At 36.5% G+C, this 24341-nt stretch overlaps 2 protein-coding genes across 2 annotated transcripts; both read left to right on the forward strand.

The window, feature by feature from the left end:
• The first annotated feature begins 12227 nt into the window (after positions 1 to 12227).
• Positions 12228 to 16338, forward strand: LOC127789596 (acid phosphatase 1). Its single transcript, XM_052318534.1, has 3 exons — positions 12228 to 12908; positions 13107 to 13316; positions 16096 to 16338. Exons 1-3 carry the CDS (start codon positions 12493 to 12495, stop codon positions 16271 to 16273), a joined length of 804 nt encoding a protein of 267 aa, XP_052174494.1. The 5' UTR covers positions 12228 to 12492; the 3' UTR covers positions 16274 to 16338.
• Positions 16339 to 18238: 1900 nt separating this feature from the next.
• LOC127789327 (L-ascorbate oxidase homolog) lies at positions 18239 to 20461 on the forward strand. Its single transcript, XM_052318236.1, has one exon. It carries the CDS (start codon positions 18404 to 18406, stop codon positions 20105 to 20107), a length of 1704 nt encoding a protein of 567 aa, XP_052174196.1. The 5' UTR covers positions 18239 to 18403; the 3' UTR covers positions 20108 to 20461.
• Positions 20462 to 24341: the final 3880 nt, after the last annotated feature.

Raw genomic sequence — 24341 nt, forward strand, 5'->3', positions numbered from 1 at the left:
AATATAATTATTATTTTTACTATTTTATTATTTATTTTAAAAATTAAAGGGTATAATTACAACTTTATTTTCTTCTGTTTTTTCCATCTTCTTTCTCAATCCAACCAAAATAAAATTATATTATTTTCATTTATAACATATAATTCTTTCCAAATATAAAACTGTAACAAAATTTACGTTATTATTTCTTCTGCTCTTAAATTGCATTTGGTGCCTTCCTACTAAAATCTCAACAATCACATTGTTAGGAATTTAATGTTGATGTGTTTAATAGACATGGCAAAGTATTAAAAATTTGAAAATTGATTTTCTTTGTTGAGAAAGTATTTAAAATTTCAAAAATACCCTTTTAACTTAGGTGCATAAAGGACATTTATTAAGTATTAATAATTTAAAATATTATATTTAAATAAATATGTAACAAAACAATGTAATAACAACAATTCAAAATAATGTAATTATTTAGTATTTTTAGTAATACCAAAAATTTATATACACATATATATATATATATGTGGAAAGCATTATTTATATAAATATCATAAAACATATTATGTATATTGTATATATATATTGCAAGAGGAGATGGGAGTTAAAAATATTATTATATTATATATATATATAAACATATTTAGAATAAGGGTGCGTTTGATTGCAAGGGTGGAATTTGAGTGGAAAGAAAATGAATTTCAGGGAATTGAATTCTAGGGAAAATGAATTCTTGGAAATTGAAAGTTTAAGCTATTTGATTGGTATAATTTTTTACCTAGAAAATGATGTTATTTTCCATCTTTTGGTGTTTGATTGGTAATATTTTCCATAGAATTGGATAATTTTCCTAACATTTCATGTTTGATAGGCATTATTTTTCATGAAAAATGACACATTTTTCATGAAATTCAATGGTGAAAATGTATTAAAAAATATTAAATCTTATACAGAAAAATTAAAATAATAACGTATTTTAAATTAATTAAATTATTTTCTCAAAAAATAAAACTACAAATTTTTTTTTATTTTCTAAAGAAATAATTTATATATAATTTTTGACATATTCACTTTTTATATATTTATATTTATTAATTATTAAATTTTTAACATATTCACTTTTTATACATATATTTATATATTTATATTTATTAAATAACCATCCTAAATTTAGCATATTCACTTTTTATACATATATTCATATTTATTGAACTCCCCTTGTAAGGGCCCACTCTCGAATATTCCCGCTAGCATAGAATATTCGAAAGGAGGTCATCACAGAGATGATATAGAACAACCACAATTAAACAAACAACTCATTTCATTCATTAGCAGCGAAAACCATGTTTAAGTTCAATGACACTTCTAATAGCTCAAGAGTCGGGCTCAACGGCCATACAAAATAGATAAGAGACTCTAATGTTAACTAACAAAATAAGACTCATTTCATCTCAAGTCTCACCAAAATGCTAACAGGATCTTCAAGTTAGGACGCGTCCCCGTACACCTCTATCCTCAGGCCTTAGTCCCACTGGACTCACCCCCAATAATAGCTTTCCCTTTACCTGGAATGGCAAAGAAGATCAAGTGAGCCACAAGGCTCAGCAAGTTCTAGGGTAATAAACAATGATTATGAACCAAGAATAAGGAGGCACCAAAGAGAGTACTCCAGAACATCATTGATGTATACAAGTATCACATTTTAAGACTTGATCAATTCCAAGTTAAATGTATAATGCCACCATGTACTATTATGCAAATGTGCATATAAATGTAATATCAAAATCAAGTCTCATAGGCTCGCGAGCCATAAATCAACACATGCCAAAGTGTATCACATAGACAAAACCTCACAATAAATATGGAGCCAACATGTCAGGCTATGGCCACCTCGTCCCGGGCCAAGTGCTCTAGGGTACCCTTTCTCCCTCCGCGCAAAATAATAGGTGCGCAAAATATATATATATGGAACCTGTACATGTATGCGTCATGTATGCATTTGCCAACCACATGTATTTAAATTCCTAATTTTGCGATATTCATGCTGTTAACATCACTTACCCATACCGAGTATTTTCCCCATCATCAGATAAATTCAACATATCTTACTTCATAATGTTTACCACATTCAAGATGTAATTTATGGCACAAAAATGCTTAATGTAATTTACAACACAAGAATACTTCTTTGAGAGATGCTATTTAATATTAAATCTCGATTCACCAGTTGAGGTGTATTATAAATTTAATAACTATTATTCCCATCATATGATTGTTGTGATTTCATTTAACCAGTGATAGTATGCATTTACTTGCATTCATGCTCATAGCTCAAATTCATTATTCGACCCCATGCAATCAAATGACCACACCACGTGAAATTGCTGACCAAACATAATCCTGAAATTTTTCTAAGGTAATGGACCAAATAGAACATTTTTTGAAAATGTCTTCATCTTGAAAAACTAACTCCCAGTAATTTGATTACTAACATTTATTGTTGTAAAAATGATTTTTAATGAATTTTTCAAGAAACGGAAATTATGTATTTCGATAGTGGTAAAATTGCAAATTCATGGATTTGTACTAAAACCAAAATTCTAACTTTTTATTTTTATGGATTTTGATTTTTTTGATATTTTTATTGAATCCAAATGGGGGGTACTTTCTTATTTACATTTATGTATTAAAGTAAAGGAAAGTAAAATATAAATTAAGGAAAATGCAAACATTTACTTAAGTTAAGGAAAGGTAAATATATGAGGTGAGAGCTGATAGCTCCCATTCAAGGCATATGGGACGAGCTCGAGAACAGCTCGAGGTCTTGAGGTCGCAGCTTACGGAGACAGCTCAAGAGACCTCGCGGAAAGGACAAGCGAACGAGCTCGGGGTCATGAGGTGAACGAGCTCGCGGTCAAGGGGTTGAGCAAGAGCTCGCTGGACGAGCTTGAGGTCAGGCGCGCGGCCAAGAGCTTGACAGATGAGCTCGCGATTAAGCGGCCAGGGAGCTTATAAGTGTGAGCTCGCGGCAAAGAGCTGGAACGAGCTCGCGGAAAGAACTGGAACGAGCTCGCTAGAACATCAATGACGTTGAACGTGTATATATATATAACTGGGTTTGCCAAACAGAACAGAACAGAACAGAGGCATTCGAATGACTGTTTAAGCATAATATATTTGTGGATTAGCTAGGCAGGGCATGCTTTAATAAGCTTTTCAAATCTTTGGGGGGGGGGTATCAGCTCGTTACGCATATTGAATATAAGTATTTACAAGTGGGTCTCATATATATAGGCGAACAGTTTATATATATTTTCAGGTGAGGCTTTTGCTGTTTGCTCCAAATACCTTAATGAAATCATTTAATGGTGACTTAGCACTCTACATTCAGCTATGGGTGAGAGCTTCCAAAAGTGATACAACATGTACATATATAAATGCCTGAACAGGGAGCAACGAGCTAAACAAAAACCCAACTGTAAGTAAGAAGGAAAGCCATTCACTGAACAAATATTAGGGTGAATCAAACCCCGCTTGAGACATCAAATGGACTTCACAGCAACTAGGAACTTTATAAACAAAATAGACACAGTGGAAAACACTAACAGCGAGGTGACACAATAAGCAACAGTTTGCAAATCAAGGAAACTTGCATTTCAATATAGAATATATCTAAGAAGGAGCTCGCACTGAAAGATAACATGGTTGCATTGGAATAAAAATGGGTAAGAGAACTTGCCTGTTGAGAATGAAATCAGAGAGAGTTCCACCCGCGCACATGAAGCAAACAGCAGCAGCAAACAGAAGTGATGGAATAGGATGGAGAGGGTAAAGAAGAAGAAGAGCACGGAGATGGACTTAAATAAGCAATGGAACAGTGCATTCAAAAAGAAGGGATATACCTTGCACTGAAATAGGATATTTGTGCACAGAGGCTGCTGGGAAAAAGGAACGCGCATAGGTCTGCACGCCAGCTCCAGAATTTACTGAAATAACCCTCTTTTCATATTACAAACAAAAAATATCCAGGGGCTTGAGTGACAAATGCTACTTAATTTATTTTCTTTTCCCTATTTTCTTATTACACCATCAAGCCCATTATTTCTAAATAATTTCTCACCATAGGCCTAAGCCCAAATCACATATATCCCATATACATATATTCCAAGCCCACCAGGCTTAATTCTCTACTTGGGTTAGACATCTCATTAACTATTTAATTGAGCCCCTTTCACTTAAATTTCTGATTCCATGCACTATAGAATAAAATTATGTAATCTAAATTATTTCTGTGCCACCAAGGAAATTAACATTAAGCATTAATAAAAATATTTAGTCCAACATTCTAATTGCGAAACACTGACGTCAAGTATTAAAACACCTAGACCCACTTTAGGGTCGTTACACCCCCCCCCCCAAACCAAACCCCCGAGCGGCTGCCACCTCCATTTTTCAATTATCAGAAAAATTCCATTTCCTCCCCCAAAAAAATTGATTTTCTTGATTTGAAGGAAAATGACCTCACGTGACCAATGGTAGGAAATAAATTCCCTGGAAAAAAAATGCTATCAAACAATGCAAAAGTTGGAAAATGGGTGAAAAAACTACATTTTCCTTGAAAAATTTGGGCTATCAAACACGCCCTAATTGAGTTTTAATCGTTCCATTCCATATAATTATCCAACTAATTAAACTCCTAAAATTCAATTTACATAATCTAGAACACACAAATCCAAATACACCCACTATAAGAAAAATGTATTTTAGCGACGAAATTTAGTGACAGAATTATTCCGTCGCCAATTAGTGACGGATAACGAATGAAATCCCGTCACTAAAATTAAAAAATATTAAATAAAAAAATTAAAATTGAACCACAGGCACCTGTTGTTAAAAAATAAAAAATATTAAATAAAAAAACTAAAATTTAGCAACAGGGTCAACTCTATCGCTAAAAAATAAAATAAAAATTAAATTAAATAAAAAAATTAAAATTTAGTGACGGGTAAAACCATTGCTAAAAAATAAAAAAAATTAAAAATTTAATGACGGGCCAATCTCATCGCTAAAATATTAAAAAAATTAAATAAAAATTAAAATTTAGATATAAAGAATTTAAATAAAGAAAATTAAAGTTTAGGACAGACGATTTCCGTCCTTAAAAAGTAAAAAATAATTAAATAAAGAATAAAAATTTAGCGATGAAAAATATCCCGTAATTAAAAAATAAAATAATTCAAACTTAGTGACGGGGAGATTCTCGTCACTAAAAAATAAAAAATAATTAAATAAAGAATAAAAATTTAACGACGAGAAATATTTCATCGCTAAAAAATAAAAAAAATTAAATAAAATAATTAAAATTTAGCGACGGGTCAATCTTATTGCTAAAACATAAAAATAAATAAATAAATAATTCAAATTTAACGACAGAACTAAAAAATAAAACAAAAATTAAAATTTAGCCACGGACAATCCCTTCATTAAAAAATAAAAATTAACTAAAAATTAAAATTTAGATAAAAAATTAAATAAAATTAAATAAAAAATAAAAAAATTTAAATTTAGCGATGGAGAGATCTCCGTCGCTAAAAAATAAAAAATAATTAAATAACAAATTAAAATTTAGTGACGGGATAACCTCGTTGCTAAAAAATAAAAAAAATTAAATAAATAAATTAAAATTTAGAGACGGGTACACCCCGTCACTAAAAAATAAAATTTTTTAAAATAAAATTAAATAAAATAATTCAAATTTTGCGACGGGTCAACCTGTCGTTAAAAAATTAAACAAACATAAATAAAAATATAATTTTTCACTACTAATATTAATATTAGTAAAAATTAAACTTGTAATTTTTAAATATATTACAAATTAAAATGAAAATAAAAACATATTTTTTCACTGTTAATATAATAATTAATAAAAAAATTAAATTAATAACAAAATAAAATTAAAATTAATACTCATTTCCTTTTACTAATATTAATATTAAAATTAATATCATTAAATAAATTTGAGAAATTTTGGTATAAGTATAATTCTGAAATATTTAGAAGAGAATATTATAAATATATTTTATATACATCAATAAACAAGAAGGCTTCCAAATCGGCTAGCTCGCTCGCGGAACTTAGTCATGAGAGGTTCGGGGTTCGAATCCGATAAAGAGCAAAGATAATTGTTAAAATTAATATCCCAGCACTACCATGTGGCGAGCAGAGGCGCAGCCACGTGGTGCACATGAGGGGAGGTTGGGGCCTGACTCGCGTTGAATTTTGAATTTTGGAGTTGAATTTAGCGACGGGGTTAGCCCCGTCGCTAAAAAATAAAATAAAATAATTAAATAAAAAAATTAAAATTTAGCGACAGCCTCAAACCCCTTGCTAAAAATAAAAAAATTTAAAATTTAGCGACGAGTTCAACCCCGTTGCTAAAAAATAAAAAAATTAAAATTTAGCGACGGGCTAAAACCGGTCGCTAAAAAATAAAAAAAATAAAATTTAGCAACGGGTTCAACCCAATCGCTAAAAAATTAAATAAAATTTAATAAAAAAATTAAAATTTAGCAATGGGGTTAACCTGTCACTAATTTCATCGCTGATTAACGACGGGTACAACCTCTATCGCTGATTTCGTCGCTAAAAAATACCCGTCGCTAAATTTCAACGACGCCCTTTTTAGCGACGAAAATATTCCTATCACTAAATCCGTAGTTAAAAAATTTAACGACGGATTTTGATGTTTTAGCGACGAAATAACGTATATTTGTATGGTTAGGATGGTGGTGCAGGTAAAATTAAAAATTTTAATGTGCATCAGATATATATAGTGAAATCAATAAATACACATACTATAGACAATTTGGATATTTAAGCAATACATTATTTCATTATATAAAATATAATAAAAAATACTTTGATGTCACGTTAGATACTAAAACTATTTATGTATCGAGACTGAATCCACCTCAAGTTATGGTGGTTCTAGTTTATCCACATCTAACGTATTATTCGATATCACTTTGTGCACCTCTTCTTGTGCTAACTCGAGGATTCTGTACCACTAGCTCTTGCGTGACTCTTACACACTTGTTAATTTACGAAGACAAAAGCAGAAATTGACAAAAGAAGCAAAAAAAGTAGAAATACATAAGCCAAGCAATTTTAGCAATCTGAATTTCACTTCTTCACATCCAATTTTAGGTTGTAGAGTCACCCCACCACCTCCTCCCAATTTACTATCACGTGGACCAAATTTAGGAAGACTGAGGCAGCACCGAAAGTCAACTCCCAAGCATGAGATAGTTGACTCTCTATGCTCTAGCACACTAATACTTAATGCATTGTCATTAGTAACAGTTAATGACAAATTTGAGACACAATTGACTCATAATGTTAATATCAGACACAACACTATTATGGTATGTGATTTTTTAGGTTTACTGCTTGTTAGCAAACAGATAGCCCCAAAACTCGTTTGGTACCGATTAACACATTGATCCATCACATGAATCTCTTCATATTTCAATGACAATCTGAGAGGTCCTGAGAAGCACCTAATAATAGTTCAGGACAATATAAAAGACAGTGAAGTCTCACTTTAAGTAAACATATTACAGTTGACGATTATCGTGTGTTATAATCCTTCCACCACCTAATGTCCCAACTGAACAAGAGTAATGGAACGATAATTTTACAAACTCAGTAAGTATATGTTCAATCTCATCAGCATAACTAGATGATACTTCAGGAAACACATTTCCTGATAATCAATTTGCCCTAGGTATGGACTGTCCTGTCACACTAATAATAGACGACATAGGACGTTCATCCCATCAATAACAACGAGGGTGATAGATCATATTCCTGAACATTGCCTCCATATACCAGTAATATGAACCACATAGATAAACATTTCTACCTCGCAATTGGATGATTCAACCCATTGGCAAATCCTGCACACCAATACACAAGACAACCGTGTTAGTTCAAATTTAAGGATCAACTACATTATTGCAACTAAACAACATAATCATTATCCGTAATGCCATGTGATCAATCATCAGCGTCACATTCAGTGTGTTATTCTTCAACAATCACCCATGAGTTTACTAGAGACATCTTCATATCATATGGCATGTGACTCATCACCCTTACCATCAGTAATTCATACTAATCAAGGTAGTAAACTCTATATTAGTCCATATTTAACTAATCAAAGTTTCCATCTGATTAATCTAAGGACTAAAAATCAGGGGCAGACCCAGCCCATGGGCAGGATGGGCTGGAGCCCCCCAATTTTTTTTTTTTTAAAAAGTAGCCTTTTAGTATTAAAAAAATATTTTTTTTTCTAAGCCCACCCTAATCAACTAGCCCAAATATTTTTTTTTTCAAACTTGCCAACCAACCAGCCCAAATATATTTTAGTCCAAGCCTAAATATATTATCAACCCAAACCTAGAATAAATCTCTAAAATATTTTAACTCTCAAATCTGAAAATTAAACCTAAGCTATTCTTTCAAATTGGCTCTTCCTATGGCGATCTTTTTCTTCAATATTGCCTCAACAATCAGTTTTCTACTTTCTCATCTTCCAGAATCAAGATCTATTTAATAAATTGAATGGGGGTTTTCGAGGATGGCTAGGGTATTTCTATTTAATATTTATTTTTTGGGGGGTTGTTAGAATAGCAGTCTTCGTCAAGGCCAATTCTTATTTAAAGATTAAATTTTTTTTGGGTAGACAATCTCCATCTGAAGACCACAATTTCTAATTCAATTTATGTGGGTAGAATAGCATTTTTGGTCGTAGTCCATCTTTACTTTGAGTTTATCCCTAGGGCCTATTTGATAACTGATTTTCATTCAGTCTTTCTAGTTTGGAGACCACAAAACTAATTTCCATATTCATTTAGATCCGTTTGTGAGCCAAGATCGAGCTCGGCTTGTTTAAAATGGAATACTACCGACGAGTAACCAAGAACATAACTCTCATTCCATATGTTCAAAATATTTACAAGAGATCCAAACCATGAGATAGTACAAAAAAAAAAAAAAATCAAAATCAAACCATAAAACTAATAATATTGCCAATACTTAGTGATGATGATGGTTGTCAAACACAATGGGTCTTAGCTCATCGATGTCGTCTCGAAGTGGCATCTGGCTACTACTACTGTCATTAGGGTAAGGTAGAGAAGTGGTTTCGGAAAACTAGAGAGCGAGGCATTTTCTAGAATGATGGGAAGATCAGGGCTCCAGTTTGGCTTTGAATCAGGTTAAGGAACATGTTAGGGATGTGAAGAATAGTGTGCAAATAGTGAATCCTGCAATAGAGCTCAATAAGCTTGCAGATCACTAACCTGTTGTTGAAGGGCAAGAATTTGAGATACACAACCATAGGCGGGGTTTTGAAGCCGGGGTTGAGCTTCAAATAAAAATGTCATAGCAGCTCTAAGCCGGTCACTTTTCGGAAGATGGGCCAGGAGGATAGAGACATTTCTGTCACAAAAAATGCTGTGGATGGTAGCAAAATAAGTGGATCCTTTCTCATGACAGAAATAAGGAGCAAAGATGTACAGTGGGGTACACCGTATTCTCAAAACTCTACAGGCACCGCATCGAAACGGGTCGAACCTTGGCATGATAGATCCGAGTTCTGGCTAAATCTAAGTAAATCGGGTATGAGTCAGATCTAATTGGATGGGTTGAATCAGATATAGGTCAGATCTAATTGGATGGGTTGAATCAGATATATGTCAGATCTAATTGGATGGGTCGAATCAGATATGAATAAGATCTAATTGGATGGATTGAATTAGATATGAGTCAGATCTAATTGGATGAGTCGAATTAGATATGAATCAGATCTAATTGGATGGGTCAAACCTGAATCGGGTTGGGTCGGGTTTGGTAGCAGCGGGCAGCGGCGTTGATGGCCAGCGGAGGTGGCGATGGTCGTGGTGCAGATCTGGAAAGTGCGTGGCGCAAATCTGGAAGGTGCGCGGTGCAAATCAGGAGCGACCGGTGGATCTGGACGGTGCGCGGTGCAAACTGGTGGCTGTCGGTGCAGATCTATGACAGTAGTCGGTGATCGGTGGTTGCCGGTCCAGATCTAGGATACATGGTGTAGATGTGGAAGGTGCGCAGTGATCGATGGATCTGGAAGGTGCGCGGTGATCGGTGAATCTGGAAGGTGCGCGATGTAGATCTGGAAGGTGTTCGTGCGTGCAGGAGAAGTTCAGAGAAGAAGGGAGGAGGAAGAAGAAGGAGAAGAAAAAAGGAGGAGGAGAAAAAAATTAAGGAAACGAAATAAAAAGAAAAAGAAAATATTAAACAAATATTTTAAATAATTAATATTATTATATAATTAAAGTTATTATTAATTATTATATATTATATTATATTATTTATATATATGTATATTATTATATATTATTTATATATATGTATATTATTATATATTATTTATAATACATATTGTCGGCAATAATGATAGGGTCTAGGGTCCTACAATCCCACAATTATATTGTTGTGCTCAATTTTTTATTTTTTATTTTTTTATTTATTGTGAGGATTGCAATTAATTGATAAAATAAAAAAATAAAATGATATCAATTGATCAATTATTATTAATTAAATAAAAATAATATAATTAAAATTTTCATATAATTAAATTTTAGATTGATTAATAACATGACCATTTTTTGTATTTTTTTATTATTTTTTGTTTTCTCTTTTTAAGTTAATAAATTATGTTAAATATGCATACAAAATTCGTTAAACTTTTTTTTTTTATCTTTTTTTTTTTTTTTTGATAAAGCTCGATTAGAAAAAAAAAATTTGAAACCCCTCCAAATAAAAAATTCTAGGTCCACCCCTGTCAAAAATAATTTAAGAAGTCATTTCAGCAAAGAATTTTATCACAAAATCTTAATACTTTAAGAATAAAACTCTTAAATAAGAGATTTAGAGACCCATTCATATAAAAAATTAGAAAATTTATGAAAGAAGACAAATTTATCTTTTATTAATATATATAAAGATACAACAAATATATCGAGATCCAAATTTAGAGCATACTAGACTAACATATTCAAGAGTATGTAAATCAAAATCAAATCAATCTTGATTTGGAGAATAAACATTGAATATATGTGAGTGTATTTGATATTCAACAGTATACCAATCACAAAGCAATCTTTGATTTGGAATGCAAATTATGGAAAACGAGTAGTAGTTTGGAAATGAAGCTCCAACCGCGTCAAGATTAACATGATAATATTTCACAAACCAACCTGATCAGAGTAGTCTTTGCTCCCCACCTCGAAAACATTGAATCGAGTCGTCGGATACTGTAGAACTCAACTACATGGAGATGGCCGCGAGATTCGCCGGCCATATTGCCTGAATTCCCTCCCGAAGCAGTCATCGGCATTGGCATGGCAGCGATGCGATCCTCGTCGGCAGCTTCAGGATGCAATCTTAATTGCTTGGTGGTTGGATTGAGAACAAGAAGGATGGACTTTCTCTCATCATCGCCATAATATATATAGCCGGAGCAACAGAACAGCAAGCCACGGCATGAACTCAAAATTCTCGATCCTGATAAGCCTGGAGATAGCGTGAGAGCTCCGCCATCGGAAAAGTCGCCCCCCCCCCCCCCCCCCCCCCCCCGCGGGATTCTTTTGATTCGTTGCTCCAATTAGTGTTCAAGAATAGGCCGGAGACCGTGCCGGAATCAGCGATGAGAGAAAACCAGCGCTTGGATACTGATCTGAAGGGGAGGAGTGATTTCACGGGGAGGCGAGGCGAGGCGAGGCGAGGCGAACGAGGATTTCAGGTAACAAGACGTCGCTGTCGGTAATTTCATCAAGAGATGACAGGTTAGAGACAGACTTTTTATTTGCTACTGGGAAGTTGGCGTTGACAGTTCAATGCTAATAAGTAATAAATAATAATAGTTACTTCTAATTACCTGCCGCATTATAATTTTTTAATGATAAACTGAAATATAAAGATTAATTTATTATATAATCCCACTTATATTGGAATTATTATTATTATTATAACGAAAATAATTACGAGATCTTTTTCCACCAAAACGTGAAATAATAAATAAATTTGCAGTAACGTGCAAAACACACTCTCTTAGACTTTTATTAACCGTCTTACGGCCTTCTTCTTCGTTGACTTACTGCCATTCCTTCGCTGTCACGCCACAGACCACATTCTCCTTCTCCGCCCCCCCCCCCCCCCCACCCACTTCCTCCCAACCAATCTCTCCCTTCCTTTTCATTCAGACCCGGCCGCCCATTCTTCCTTCCTTCACAGTTTTCGATTCGATTGGGTTTTCTGTCTTATCCGAATCAAGAAAAGCATCGCTCTCAAAAGCTGCAACCCCACTCACCATTCCTTTGGATTCTCTTTCCAGCCCCACAATCCTTCCTTCATATATTCATGTGAAACTCTCGCTGGGAGGTTTTCTACTTCTCTTAAAAAATGCGCTTCTTGAGATTTTCCCTCTTCTTGTCCCTGCTTTCCCTCGCATTCTCCGACGAAAGTTTGGACTCCCACCTCCTTCCGAGGCCTTTGATCATTCAATTCCCGGACCCCATTGAAGCGGCGCAGTTCAGAGAATCGGCGGAGGAGCTTCATTTACACTGTAGCAGTTGGAGATTCGCCGCTGAGACTAATAATTTAAGCCCCTGGAAGACGATTCCGCCGGAATGTGCCGATTATGTGAAGGATTACGTAACAGGTAGGGCTTACGAAATTGACCTCCGAAGGGTTTCGAGGGAGGCCGGAGGGCACGCGAAGAGCGTTGAATTGGGTGAAGACGGAAAGGATGCTTGGATTTTTGACATTGACGAGACTCTGCTTTCCAATCTTCCATATTACTCGGAGCATGGTTATGGGTAATCTTCTTCAAACTTTGGCAAAGTATCTGTTTAATAATCAATTTCTTGAAATAATTGAACCTCAAATGTGTCAACCTTTATGCTTGATTTATTCTTTTGGGTGTTGATGGAATTTGATTTTGATTCTGCAAGTGAGGGTGGTAGAATTGAGGAATTCACTGATTTCTCCTTTGGGTTCTTGGTGGGAATTTGTAGGTTAGAGGTGTTTGACAGTGTGGAGTTTGATAAGTGGGTAGAGAAGGCTATGGCACCTGCCATAGAGTCCAGTTTGAAGCTTTATCAAGAGGTTGTGAAGTTGGGATTCAAGGTTCTCTTACTAACCGGGCGTAGCGAAAGGTACAGAAATGCTACTGTTGATAATTTGATCAATGCGGGGTTTCGAGATTGGGACCAGCTCATATTGAGGTCAGTTATAAAAATGTTCCACCTCAATGATAGTCTCTGTCATGCGTATGATGTTTATAGGCCAAACTTGTTTGATATAATACCTTTCCTTTGACAATTCATTGTAGTTTTATTGTTAGGTTTGGATACAATTTCAAGTGTTTCTAATGTTCATATATTGGGCTCTCCAGAAGATCTACAGTCTTGGGCAGAAATGTCGAAGTATTAGCTTTTACATTCATGAAATCACACTTTGAATGCAGAAATGCAAAATGCGAGTATTTTGATGAGCAAATCTTTTTATCTAGGTGATATTTTGCAGTCCATTTTATGTACGTCCAATCTACTTTGCCATAACCTACATTTCTAGTGTTTGATAACCAAGATTAGAGTGCACATCAGAAGTCCATACAAAAATGGCACATTTTGAAGTTAATAGTCAGGAACTAAAAGAAACAAGGATTTTCCAACCATCCGGTTCATTCTACATGTTATTGTCTCAATGGTAGTTTTACACTATCCGTATCTCATTATTTATGACAGAAATATCCAGTCACGCCTTATTAAATTAGATTTCTAAGTTATAGGTTAACCATACTTCGAATTTATTTCTAAATCTACTATCTACTATTTGCAAAAAATTTCTGAACTACTACTCTTTTGAGAACTATTTAGCAAAGTACTACTGAGTATTTTACGTTAGGATGAAATTGCTGGTTCACTTAGCGCTTTTCTAAAGAATAATAAAGAGCCGTTGGTTGAACCAATGGTTCTTCCAAAATAATTAAAAAGAAAATTACTTAAGAGTAGTAGTTTCTTAATAAGTTTGGTTTGACCAGTAGTTAAGTTTAATAATGTGGGTGTTTCTTTTATCAGATCACACACCACACACAGAAATCAAGAGAAAAAAGACACCAAAATTACATGGTTGGATTTTAATATACCTACACTCATGATCTCACAATAATGGGATATATCTGCTTGGTCAATGATGATATAGTTTTATTACAGGAAAAAATAGATTCCCTCCCATGGCATAGTTTTTGCACGAACTAAACCATAAACCCTCACAATTATCATAACTCTGGATAACTGGTCTCACACTTCAAGGGCACTGGTTATTGAGTCATCAAACACGCTCTGAGCACACAACTATTGTAACCTAGTTATATCATCTCTCAAATTACTGAGATGTGGTCACCCAGAAGGGCCAGAACTATACTGGAGACGCCTATTATAGAAAGCTACTATAACGGGTTTTCTTATTCCCACCTATATTACTTTTTTCATCCATACCTAGATTTGGTTTTCCTAAAAAACTAATCCCATCTAGTTTGGGATTTGAGGAGGTATCTTAGGATAACCAACATTACCTCCTGCAATCATATAATATTGCTAATCATGGCTATATAAAGTCAAACTCAAAGCACCTAGTAGTTGAGGTCCTATATATTTCTCTATAGTTCTAGAGATGGTCATATTGTAAGAAGGATGCAATTGCTTATGGTAATGCTATGTCCATGTCGACCAATGGGTGGAATAGATGGCCTATATCAAACCTAAAGTGCATCAGCTTCATCACTGAACCACAATCGAGGATAATCTAGGTTTCTCTACAGTTCAAGGTCACCTCTCACCAAAATTATGGACCTTTTTGAATTTATTGATGGAGCTGGTAGTTAATTAATCGGGTTTTCACCAATAGAATCACTTAGCCAAGATGGAGCTCCTCACCTAGAATTTTACAATGGAACTCTAAATCGGATGCCTATGCAGCCTAATCTGGTCCTCTCACGTATCTGCATTTTCACTGGGGCTCCTTTGCCAACTTATCTCTTTCACCTTTTTCACTCTGTATTCTAGCTCATTTGTCAAAAGTCTGCATCTTAAGCTTAGAACATCTGTAAAATTTACTTCCTTCCGTCTCAGTTCACTATTGTGGTTTTGTCAACCTACTTTCTTTGAATCTATGACAAGGATTGCCATGAACTTCAATTTTGTCATGAGCTGCCTGGTGTTCTTTGCTCATACTGACTTATGCATGTTTGGTTATTTGAATTGATTTGATTGTGTATTTTGTTCAGTTAATATGTAAAATAACCATTTTAAAAGCTTTATGGAAGCACGACCAATCGGAGTTCCAAAAATATGACAATTCTGCAAATATAATGCAATACATCCATTGAAAAATGTATGAAATTGCACTTCTTTGAATCCAGTAAATATTTACACATCTTTTGCTGCCTGTGGATTACATTGACGCCACCTTGTGTCTGTTCTTCATCTTTTGTGTATCATCCTTAAATCCACTCGAATCATCATCTGTCCCAAAACTCAGGCACAAGAATCCAACATCCATAACTACAAAATTAACTATTAGAAATTCAGAATATCGAATTTCATTCTGATTTGTTTTTTAATGCCTCCTTACCGTTAACAGTTTAAACTACAGTGATACAACCTGCTTTAATTTGCTTGATTTTTAAGAGTTCAATTCAATCCCATTTCATCGGATACGAGGCAAACTCAACTTTGCCCACTAAGAGTCTAATTTGTCCCCCTTTAGCAGGACAATGCAATTGATGCATTAAATAACCATACATGTGATCTTGTCTAATGTTTCTTTTTCTCTTTTGGGGCCCCTGATTAATGAAGGGCAAACAAGTTGAGCTGTCAATAGACAAATTAAGCTTCCAATTTGATTTATGGTGTTTATGCTAAATATTCTACCATTAACTTCATCGCTTACTTCATTGATCTGGAGCCTTTTATCTAATTTTAAGCCTTTTAAACTGTTCAGAGCCGCTGAGGAGCACGGGAAGCAAGCAACGGTATACAAGTCCGAGAAGAGGAACAAGATGGTGGAAGAGGGATACCGGATTATTGGAAACTCCGGTGACCAGTGGAGCGATTTGCTCGGTTCCTCCATGTCTATGCGCTCGTTCAAGCTCCCAAACCCCATGTATTACATCCCTTAACTGCACAGGATCCTCTTGTCCATTAACTTCTCATTGAAATAAAATAAAGTTCTTATAGCAGGGAACTAGCTCTTGTTCATTGATGAATCCGTTATATATATATATATATATAAATGTCTATGGTTCTTGATTGAAGTTCAGGATTAAAATGTCATTCATGGTTGTTTGTGAACTTTGTCAAAACTGTTATTGTGTAATTTTTATTTCTGGGGAAGTAGGTGCTAGCTGTTGGACTTAGGTGCTAGCTGTTGGACTATGTTTCTTGTGTTCCAGAATTGAATAAAAAGAGCCAAATTAAGTACTGATTAGTGATTATGCATTGGTAGAAACTTAAGCATTCAATGAAGAAGATAAACTAAAGATTTTTATTCAATGAACATAACAAGATATTCTCTGTTAACTACATAAATTTTAATTTCTTTTCGAAATTAATCGTGATAAAAAGTATTTCCTCTTAACATTTTTGGTGTTGAGGCTCGAACCGAGACTTGGTTACAGTCTCTGGCTTACAATCTCAGGGAGATCATAAGGTCTCTTGGTTCACAATTTTTTGGAGGTTTTAAGGCCTCTCGGTTCGCTATAGGTCTCCTGATTCATGGGCTTCAGGAGGATTTAAGGCCTCCTGGTTCACGGGCTCTAGAAGGCTTTAAGACTTCCCAGTTCGCTGCCCTTAAAGGTCTCCCGATTCATGGGCTCTGGAAGGCTTTAGGGCCTCTTGGTTTGCTGCCTTAAGGTCTCTCAGTTTAAGTCTCCGAGAGGCTTTTAAGGCCTCCCAGTCTATTGTTATTCAGGCTCGGCCTATCAAAAGTTCAAAAATTCTCTTGGATTTTTGAACTTCTTTGGTTTTTTTAATGGGCTTTTTTGGCTATGATACATCGCTTGTAACATATTATATGCATGCATAAATATTGAATGGTGCAATTAATGAAGATCAATAAAATATTTATTCAAATATGTGAATAAAGGTTATGATCATGCGACCGTCCCTTCTGGGTAATAAATTTATATTTGGTTGTCATGAGTTTATTGATTTCTTATAGAGTTCTACCATGCTTTATAAATGAATAGGTTCGAAGATAAGTAGTTAAGCCCTTTTGTTTTGCTTAAACTTTTTAATGGAATATATATTAATTAATTAGACACAGTATGTCTTCATGTTTGTTTCTTGAGCAACTCCTCATAAAATCGTTTAGTTGACTATATATATTAGCCTTAAAATGGAAGTGGAAGCATTTTTGTTTCCTAGGTGAACATACATACATATATATATATATATATATATAAGAGGAAAAATGTCTAAGAGACACCCAGAAGCTATGAAGGATCAAAATCAACATTAGCAATGCGATTGTGGACAAGCTTATACTAAAATGTGTTTTGTTATTAAAGATATGATTATTGTTAATTAGCTGAGGTTTGGTTAATATATAAGGTCGTTGTAATTTGTTTTTTTTTTTTTTGTTTGTTTGGTTGGATAATGTTTCCACGCACGCACTGATGATTCCAAGTTTTGTTCAGTATGGAATTTAATTTGCTGCAATGAATCTGGATATATTATTTCCATTGTTATATTAATTAAAATTGGCTCATATGTTTGCTAATAGCAGAGTGTGCGTTTTTAGTTATTAATTAGGGTCTTATGTATGTATATAAAGAAAAAGGTATAGATTGCAGGTAATTTGAAAAGTAATTAAGCTAACTGCATCCCTAAGGAAAATGTAGAGGAGAAGAAATCAAAGATGGAAATGCGAGGCGGAGCGCAAGCGGCGGTGCAATAGACATGGGGAGCCGTCGAGCACTTGGCGGGTGGCTGCATATAAGAAGGCCTCAGGGGGATGTAGCTATTCATTCATTCATTCATTCCACAACACCACCACCAGCAACAACGACAAACACATCCCCATTTCTTCTTTTCTTTAATCTCTTTCTTCTTTGTTTTTTTTTTTTTTTTTTTTCTTATTGAAGATTAAAGAGCCAACGAAGCAAGCGGTGTCCTCTAGCAGAAGGAGACCCATCCATCCATCCATCCATCCATCCAAAGCCAAAAGAAAAAAAAAATAAATAAATAAACACACACACACAAAAGCAAATCAGTGCTGCTGTTGTTTGTACGTAGCCATATCGCGCATCATGGGAACTACTAGTAGAGCGAGCTCGAGCTTGCAGTTGGCCGCCGCTTTGGCAATATTGGTGGCGGCGTGCCTTGTTCCTGTTGGGGCAGAGGACCCTTACTTGTTCTTCGAGTGGGACGTGAGCTATGGGGACGTTAGCCCCCTGGGTCAGCCCCAAAAAGGCATCCTCATCAACGGCCAATTCCCCGGCCCCAGGATCAACTGCACCTCCAACAACAACATCGTGGTCAACGTCCACAACAATTTGGATGAGCCTTTCCTCCTCACCTGGAGCGGCATCCAGCAACGCAAGAATTCTTGGCAGGACGGCACCCCCGGCACCATGTGCCCCATCCAGCCCGGCTCCAACTTCACCTACCGCTTCCAAGTCAAGGATCAAATCGGCAGCTTCTTCTACTTCCCCACCACCGCCCTCCACCGAGCTGTAGGCGGCATCGGCCCCCTCCAGGTCGTCAGCCGTGAGCTCATCCCTGTCCCATTCGACCCCCCCGCTGACGACTACTACGTGCTCATCGGGGACTGGTACGGAAAGGACCACAAGTCCCTGCGCAACCAGCTTGACAGCGGCCGCTCCCTAGGTCGCCCTGCCGGCCTCCACATCCACGGCCAACATTACGACGAGTCCAAGCCCCCGCCCCCGCTCTATACCATGGAGGAGGGCAAGACCTACAGGTATAGGGTGTGCAACGTCGGCATGAGGATCTCCTTCAACGTCCGCATCCAGAACCACCCCATGAAGCTGGTGGAGGTGGAGGGATCCCACGTCGTCCAGAATGTCTACGACTCCCTCGACGTCCATGTCGGCCAGTGCGTCTCCTTCTTGGTCACCGCCAACAAAGAGCCCAAGGACTACTTCCTTGTGGCTTCCAGCAGGTTCACCAAGGGGCCTCTCATCAACAAGGCCATCCTCAGGTACGCCAACGGCAAGGGATCCGCCTCTCCAGACCTGCCGCCACCCCCACCAGAGTCAGCCGTGGGAATCGCTTGGTCCACCAATCAGTTCCGCTCCTTCCGATGGAACTTGACGGCCAGCGCTGCCCGCCCCAACCCCCAAGGATCCTACCACTACGGCCGCATCAACATCACTCGCACCATCAAGCTGGTCAACTCTAGGGAGCGAGTGGATGGCAAGCTGCGGTACGCAATCAACGGAGTGTCGCACGTGGACTCGACCACCCCGCTGAAGCTGGTGGAGTACTACGGCGTGCAAGATAAGGTGTTCAAGTACGACACCATCAAGGACGACCCAGGCACTGAGGCACCCTCGAAGGTGCTGTTACAGCCCAATGTGCTCAACGCGACATTCCGCAACTTCGTGGAGATCATATTCGAGAATAGGGAGAAGACGATCCAGACATGGCACCTGGACGGGTACAGCTTCTTCGCAGTGGCAATGGAGCCGGGGAGGTGGAGCCCGCATAAGAGGAAGAACTACAACCTATTGGATGGCCTAAGCAGGCACAACGTGCAAGTGTACCCGGGGTCATGGTCGGCGGTGATGTTGACGCTGGACAACGCGGGGATGTGGAATTTGAGATCGGAGATGTGGGAGAGGTTCTACTTGGGGCAGCAGCTCTACCTGAGCGTCCTATCCCCGCAACGCTCCCTGAGGGACGAGTACAACCTCCCAGAAACCACCCTGCTCTGTGGCATCGTCAAGGACATGCCCAAGCCCCAACCCTACAGTATTGGCCCCTTCTGATCATCCGGCCAATCCATCTTCGGCTTTGGCTTACGTACAACAAAAATTAATTAATATTAATTGTGCTTCTGCCCTTTGCTTTTGTTTTTGTTTTATTTGTTTTAAAAAACAAACTTTTCTTGTTCTTGTTGTTCTTCAAACTCATCTTCATACCCATGAGTGTCCGTTGTTGGGTCATGATGAGTATAAGTGGCTGGATGGGATGGAGCCGCGGGCTAAAGTGGAACCTCTGGAAGGGTGGGAACTAGTGAAGGATGAACTGGGGGCATCTAGGTGATCCCCAAGTGCTAAAAGAGGGTGCGTATCATCCTTTGCTGCTGGTGCAACTCAATGGTCAGGCTAGAGATCGTTTAGCACATATCAGGCCTGATCATGGTTCTAAAACTGACATTTTCGATTCCACTTTTTGGTAGGATCAGAATTGAGCCGTCTATAGATTGTTTTGGTTCCGATTCTTTGACGGTTCAGTTCTGGTTCTCAATAATTCTAATTCCAGTTCGAATTGGTTTAATAAAAATACAAAAAGAGAGTTTGAACTTAATTTATATAAATTAAGTTGTCTACATATCTTTTTAGATTTAAAAGAATCAAAACTCACACAGTTCACTTAGCGTTTGAATTTAAAACCCTCTTACCTTAATCAAACTTATTTTCAAAAGTACCGATGATTGTGTATTATATTATATATTTTATATTTATTTAATTTATTTATTTTATCATTTTAACCAATTTGATTCTTTATTTTTTAAGAATCATAACTGAACTGTAAGTCTTCAATTTTGATTTTATTTTTAAAAGAATGATTCCAATTCGTTTCACAGTTCGAATCGAATCATGGTTAAGCCCAACACATATTATCAAGCTTTGAAGGAGACACAACTGCACTAAATGAAGGAGCCATGTAATCAGGATAAGCTGTCTCAAGCCCAAATATGTGTCTCTTTCTATTACTTCAGTAAATTAATAATTGTAGGAGGGTACACCCAAAGAGAATGAATTGGGTGTTTCAAAAAACTTCTTCGTTTATTTTAAAGATTATGCACTTAAACTATTTTGAATGCTTTCATGCCTTTGAAACCATTTGCCTTGAATAAAAATTGATAATGTTTGTGATTTCAAAATCAATGTTGGGAATGTTGAATGAAAATAATCATGTTCATGTGACTTCAAAAAACAATGCTTGAAATATAAATTGGAGAAGCACAACATATGAAAATCAATGCACAGGACAATAGAAAGTAAATAATGAATACAATATTTATAGTGATTCTAATTGCTTACATCCACTACTATTGTTGTGGGATTACAATAATTAAAATTTATTTATTTTGAAAAAATTCAACAAGATGTTAGCTAGGCCAGGTAAGATAAAAGAGCAAGGCCTGCCCGAAAGAGTCTATGGCAAAGTTGCTACAGACAAGGCTCGATCCGTTATCCAGGAAAGCAAGGGGTGCTCCGATGAGGAGTTGCTCGGCAAAAGTATGTCTAGAAGAAAGTTGCACTGAAGAAGTTTTGTGGGGAACTAGGGTGCCCGACAAAACTTGCATGGAGAAAATGGTTCGGGAGAAGCTAGAGAAAGTGCAGAGAAGAGTAGTGTAGAAGAACTTGCCCAAAAGAAGTTTCTATTGTTTGAGAGGGTTGACATGTGTCCTAGGAAAGTGAATTGACTTCAAGGTAGAAAACAATTAGAAAGCACGTGAGATTTCTCCCATGCAAGCTCTTCGATGACTAAGTTAGATACTGTCATGATGAAGCAAGAATGCACTAGGAATGCAGGTGTTGTGTGGGTTAATTGTGCGGATGCATGGGGGAATTGCACGGATGAAGTGCGAAGATGAGTTAAACATGTGAGGTATGTGGGTGAGTTTCACGGGTGAAATATGTTAGAAGTCTAAAGGTCAGAGACAGGATCCAAAAGTCGAATGATGATAGGGTATTTATACCATTCAATTGTGATTGGGACATGTGACATGCGTGTACGAGAGATGCACGATTAGGGATAATAATATATATTCATATATGGATGACAATATACATTCACTTCACAAATTTTGATTTTTTTTAGTCGGGTATATCATATATGGATGTAAAATTTGGTTCAATAATAAGGACATGAAAAAAAAGATATTCAAGGAAACTAAATTCATGGATTTAAATTAACTTAGTTTGGTCTTTTGTTAATTCATTTTGGGTTAGTTTAGATGATTAAAATTTTAGCTCTTGGTTTTTATAACTGGATAAACTGAGGTTTTTTCTAATTATTTTCAACAATATAAATGAATTTTAGGATATTCAAAAACTTAGTACTAAGATAAATTTAAGTTGATATCTAAAACAATAATAATGACACTTATAAAACATTTAAATTTCCACTAAACTTTCTTAATAAAATTGGATTATATTAATTAATTTAGGTCGTTCTGGTGACTTTTGTTATTCCAGTTCAACATTTGATTTGGTTTAATTTTGCTGTCTATAAATTCTATTAATTCGGTTCTGCAAGTGTCCATAACATATTACGAACACATTATGCATGCAAATCCATGCCCAAGTGATGAGCCAAGGCCAGTTGTGTGTGCTGATTGCTGAGTAGTGGCCACACCCACTCTTATTAATACAGAAGACACAGAAGGTGGGTTCCAGTTCAAGGAGAAGGGCGAGGAGGAAACAGAGGACCTGATCGAGTTCCAGGGCAGGGCGGAGAAGATCTCACCTTGCATGAAATCCTGGATGCTCCCGGCGAAGTGATCGGAAAATAGGGCTACGGCTCCGGCCGGCCTGCACCGGTAGTACCAACGAAGTGGTGGCTACGGTTCAGGTTTTGGGTTCGATTCGGCACCCCAATTTGGTGCCTCTGGGAGCGTTTTATGCCGCGCCGAGAGGGAGAGAAACTGCTGGTTCATCCCTTCTATGGGCGGGGAAATCTGGCTCAATTCATACGAGGTAATTAATAGTGCTGCAGTTTAATCTTTTAGGTAGCTCTGATTCTGGTATTACTTGTGAGGATTACCTAACACAAAAGAATCAACAGAAAAATTACAAAAATCCTTTCGCCGATCATAAAGTTAGACTCAAAGCAACTAGTAGTTGAAGTCCTATGGATATTTCTCTATAGCTCTAGTGATGGTTGGTCATATTATAAGAAGGATGGAATTGCTTATGACATGCTATGTCCATGTCGACCAATGGGTGGAATAGGTGGCCTATATTAAACCTAAAGTGCATCGGCTTCGTCACTGAACCCCAATTGAGGATAATGTAGGTTTCTCTACAGTTCAAGGTCACTTCTCACCAAAATTGTGGACCTTTTTGGATTTATTGATGGAGCTGGTAGTTAATTAATCGGGTTTTCACCCATAGAATCAGTTAGCCAAGATGGAGCTCCTCACCTGGAATTTTACAATGGAACTCTAAATCGGATGCCTATGCAGCCTAATGTGGTCCTTAATTTCACCTATCTGCATTCACTGGGGCTCCTTTGCCAACTTACCTTTTTCACCTTTTTCACTCTGTATTCTAGCTCTTTTGTCAAAAGTCCGCAACTAAAGCTTAGAAAATCTGTATATTTTACTTCCTTCCTTCTCAGCTCACTATTGTGGTTTCGTCAACCTACTTCTTTGAATCCATGACAAGGATTGCCATGAACTTAAATTTTGTCCTGAGCTGCCTGGCGTTCTGTTCGTCATCTTTTGTGCATCATCCTTAAATCCACTCGAATCATCATCTGTCCCAAAACTCAGGCACAAGAATCCAACATCCATAACTACAAAATTAACTATTAGAAATTCAGGATATGATCTCAATCTAATTTCAATCTAATTAGTTTTTTTAATGCCTCCTTATCGTTAACAGTTTAAACTACAGTGACACAACCTGCTTTAGTTTGCTTGATTTTTAAGAGTTCGATCCCATTTCATCGGATACAAAGGGAAACTTTAACTTTTCCCCAGTCTAATTTGTCCCCCTTTAGCAGGATAATGCAATTGATGCATTAAATAACCATACATGTGATCTTGTCTAATGTTCCTTTTTCTCTTTTGGGGCCCTGATTAATGAAGGTCAAACAGGTTGAGCTGTCAATAGACAAATTAAGCTTCCAATTTGATTTATGGTGTTTATGCTAAATATTATACTATTAACTTCATTGATCTGGAGTCTTTTATCTAATTTTAAGCTTTCTAAACAATATAATATCTCATATCGAACGAAAGAAAGAATCGGATCAACTTTATCT

Source organism: Diospyros lotus, chromosome 1 (assembly GCF_014633365.1).
Source record: "Diospyros lotus cultivar Yz01 chromosome 1, ASM1463336v1, whole genome shotgun sequence".
NCBI lineage: Eukaryota > Viridiplantae > Streptophyta > Magnoliopsida > Ericales > Ebenaceae > Diospyros > Diospyros lotus.

Bases quoted from the DNA above. Each gene is read 5' to 3' on its own strand.
- LOC127789596 (XM_052318534.1), top strand. From the start codon at position 12,493: ATGCGCTTCTTGAGATTTTCCCTCTTCTTGTCCCTGCTTTCCCTCGCA. The intron at 12,909-13,106 runs GTAATCTTCTTC...GGGAATTTGTAG, and splicing joins TACTCGGAGCATGGTTATGG to GTTAGAGGTGTTTGACAGTG. The intron at 13,317-16,095 runs GTCAGTTATAAA...TAAACTGTTCAG, and splicing joins TGGGACCAGCTCATATTGAG to AGCCGCTGAGGAGCACGGGA.
- LOC127789327 (XM_052318236.1), top strand. From the start codon at position 18,404: ATGGGAACTACTAGTAGAGCGAGCTCGAGCTTGCAGTTGGCCGCCGCT.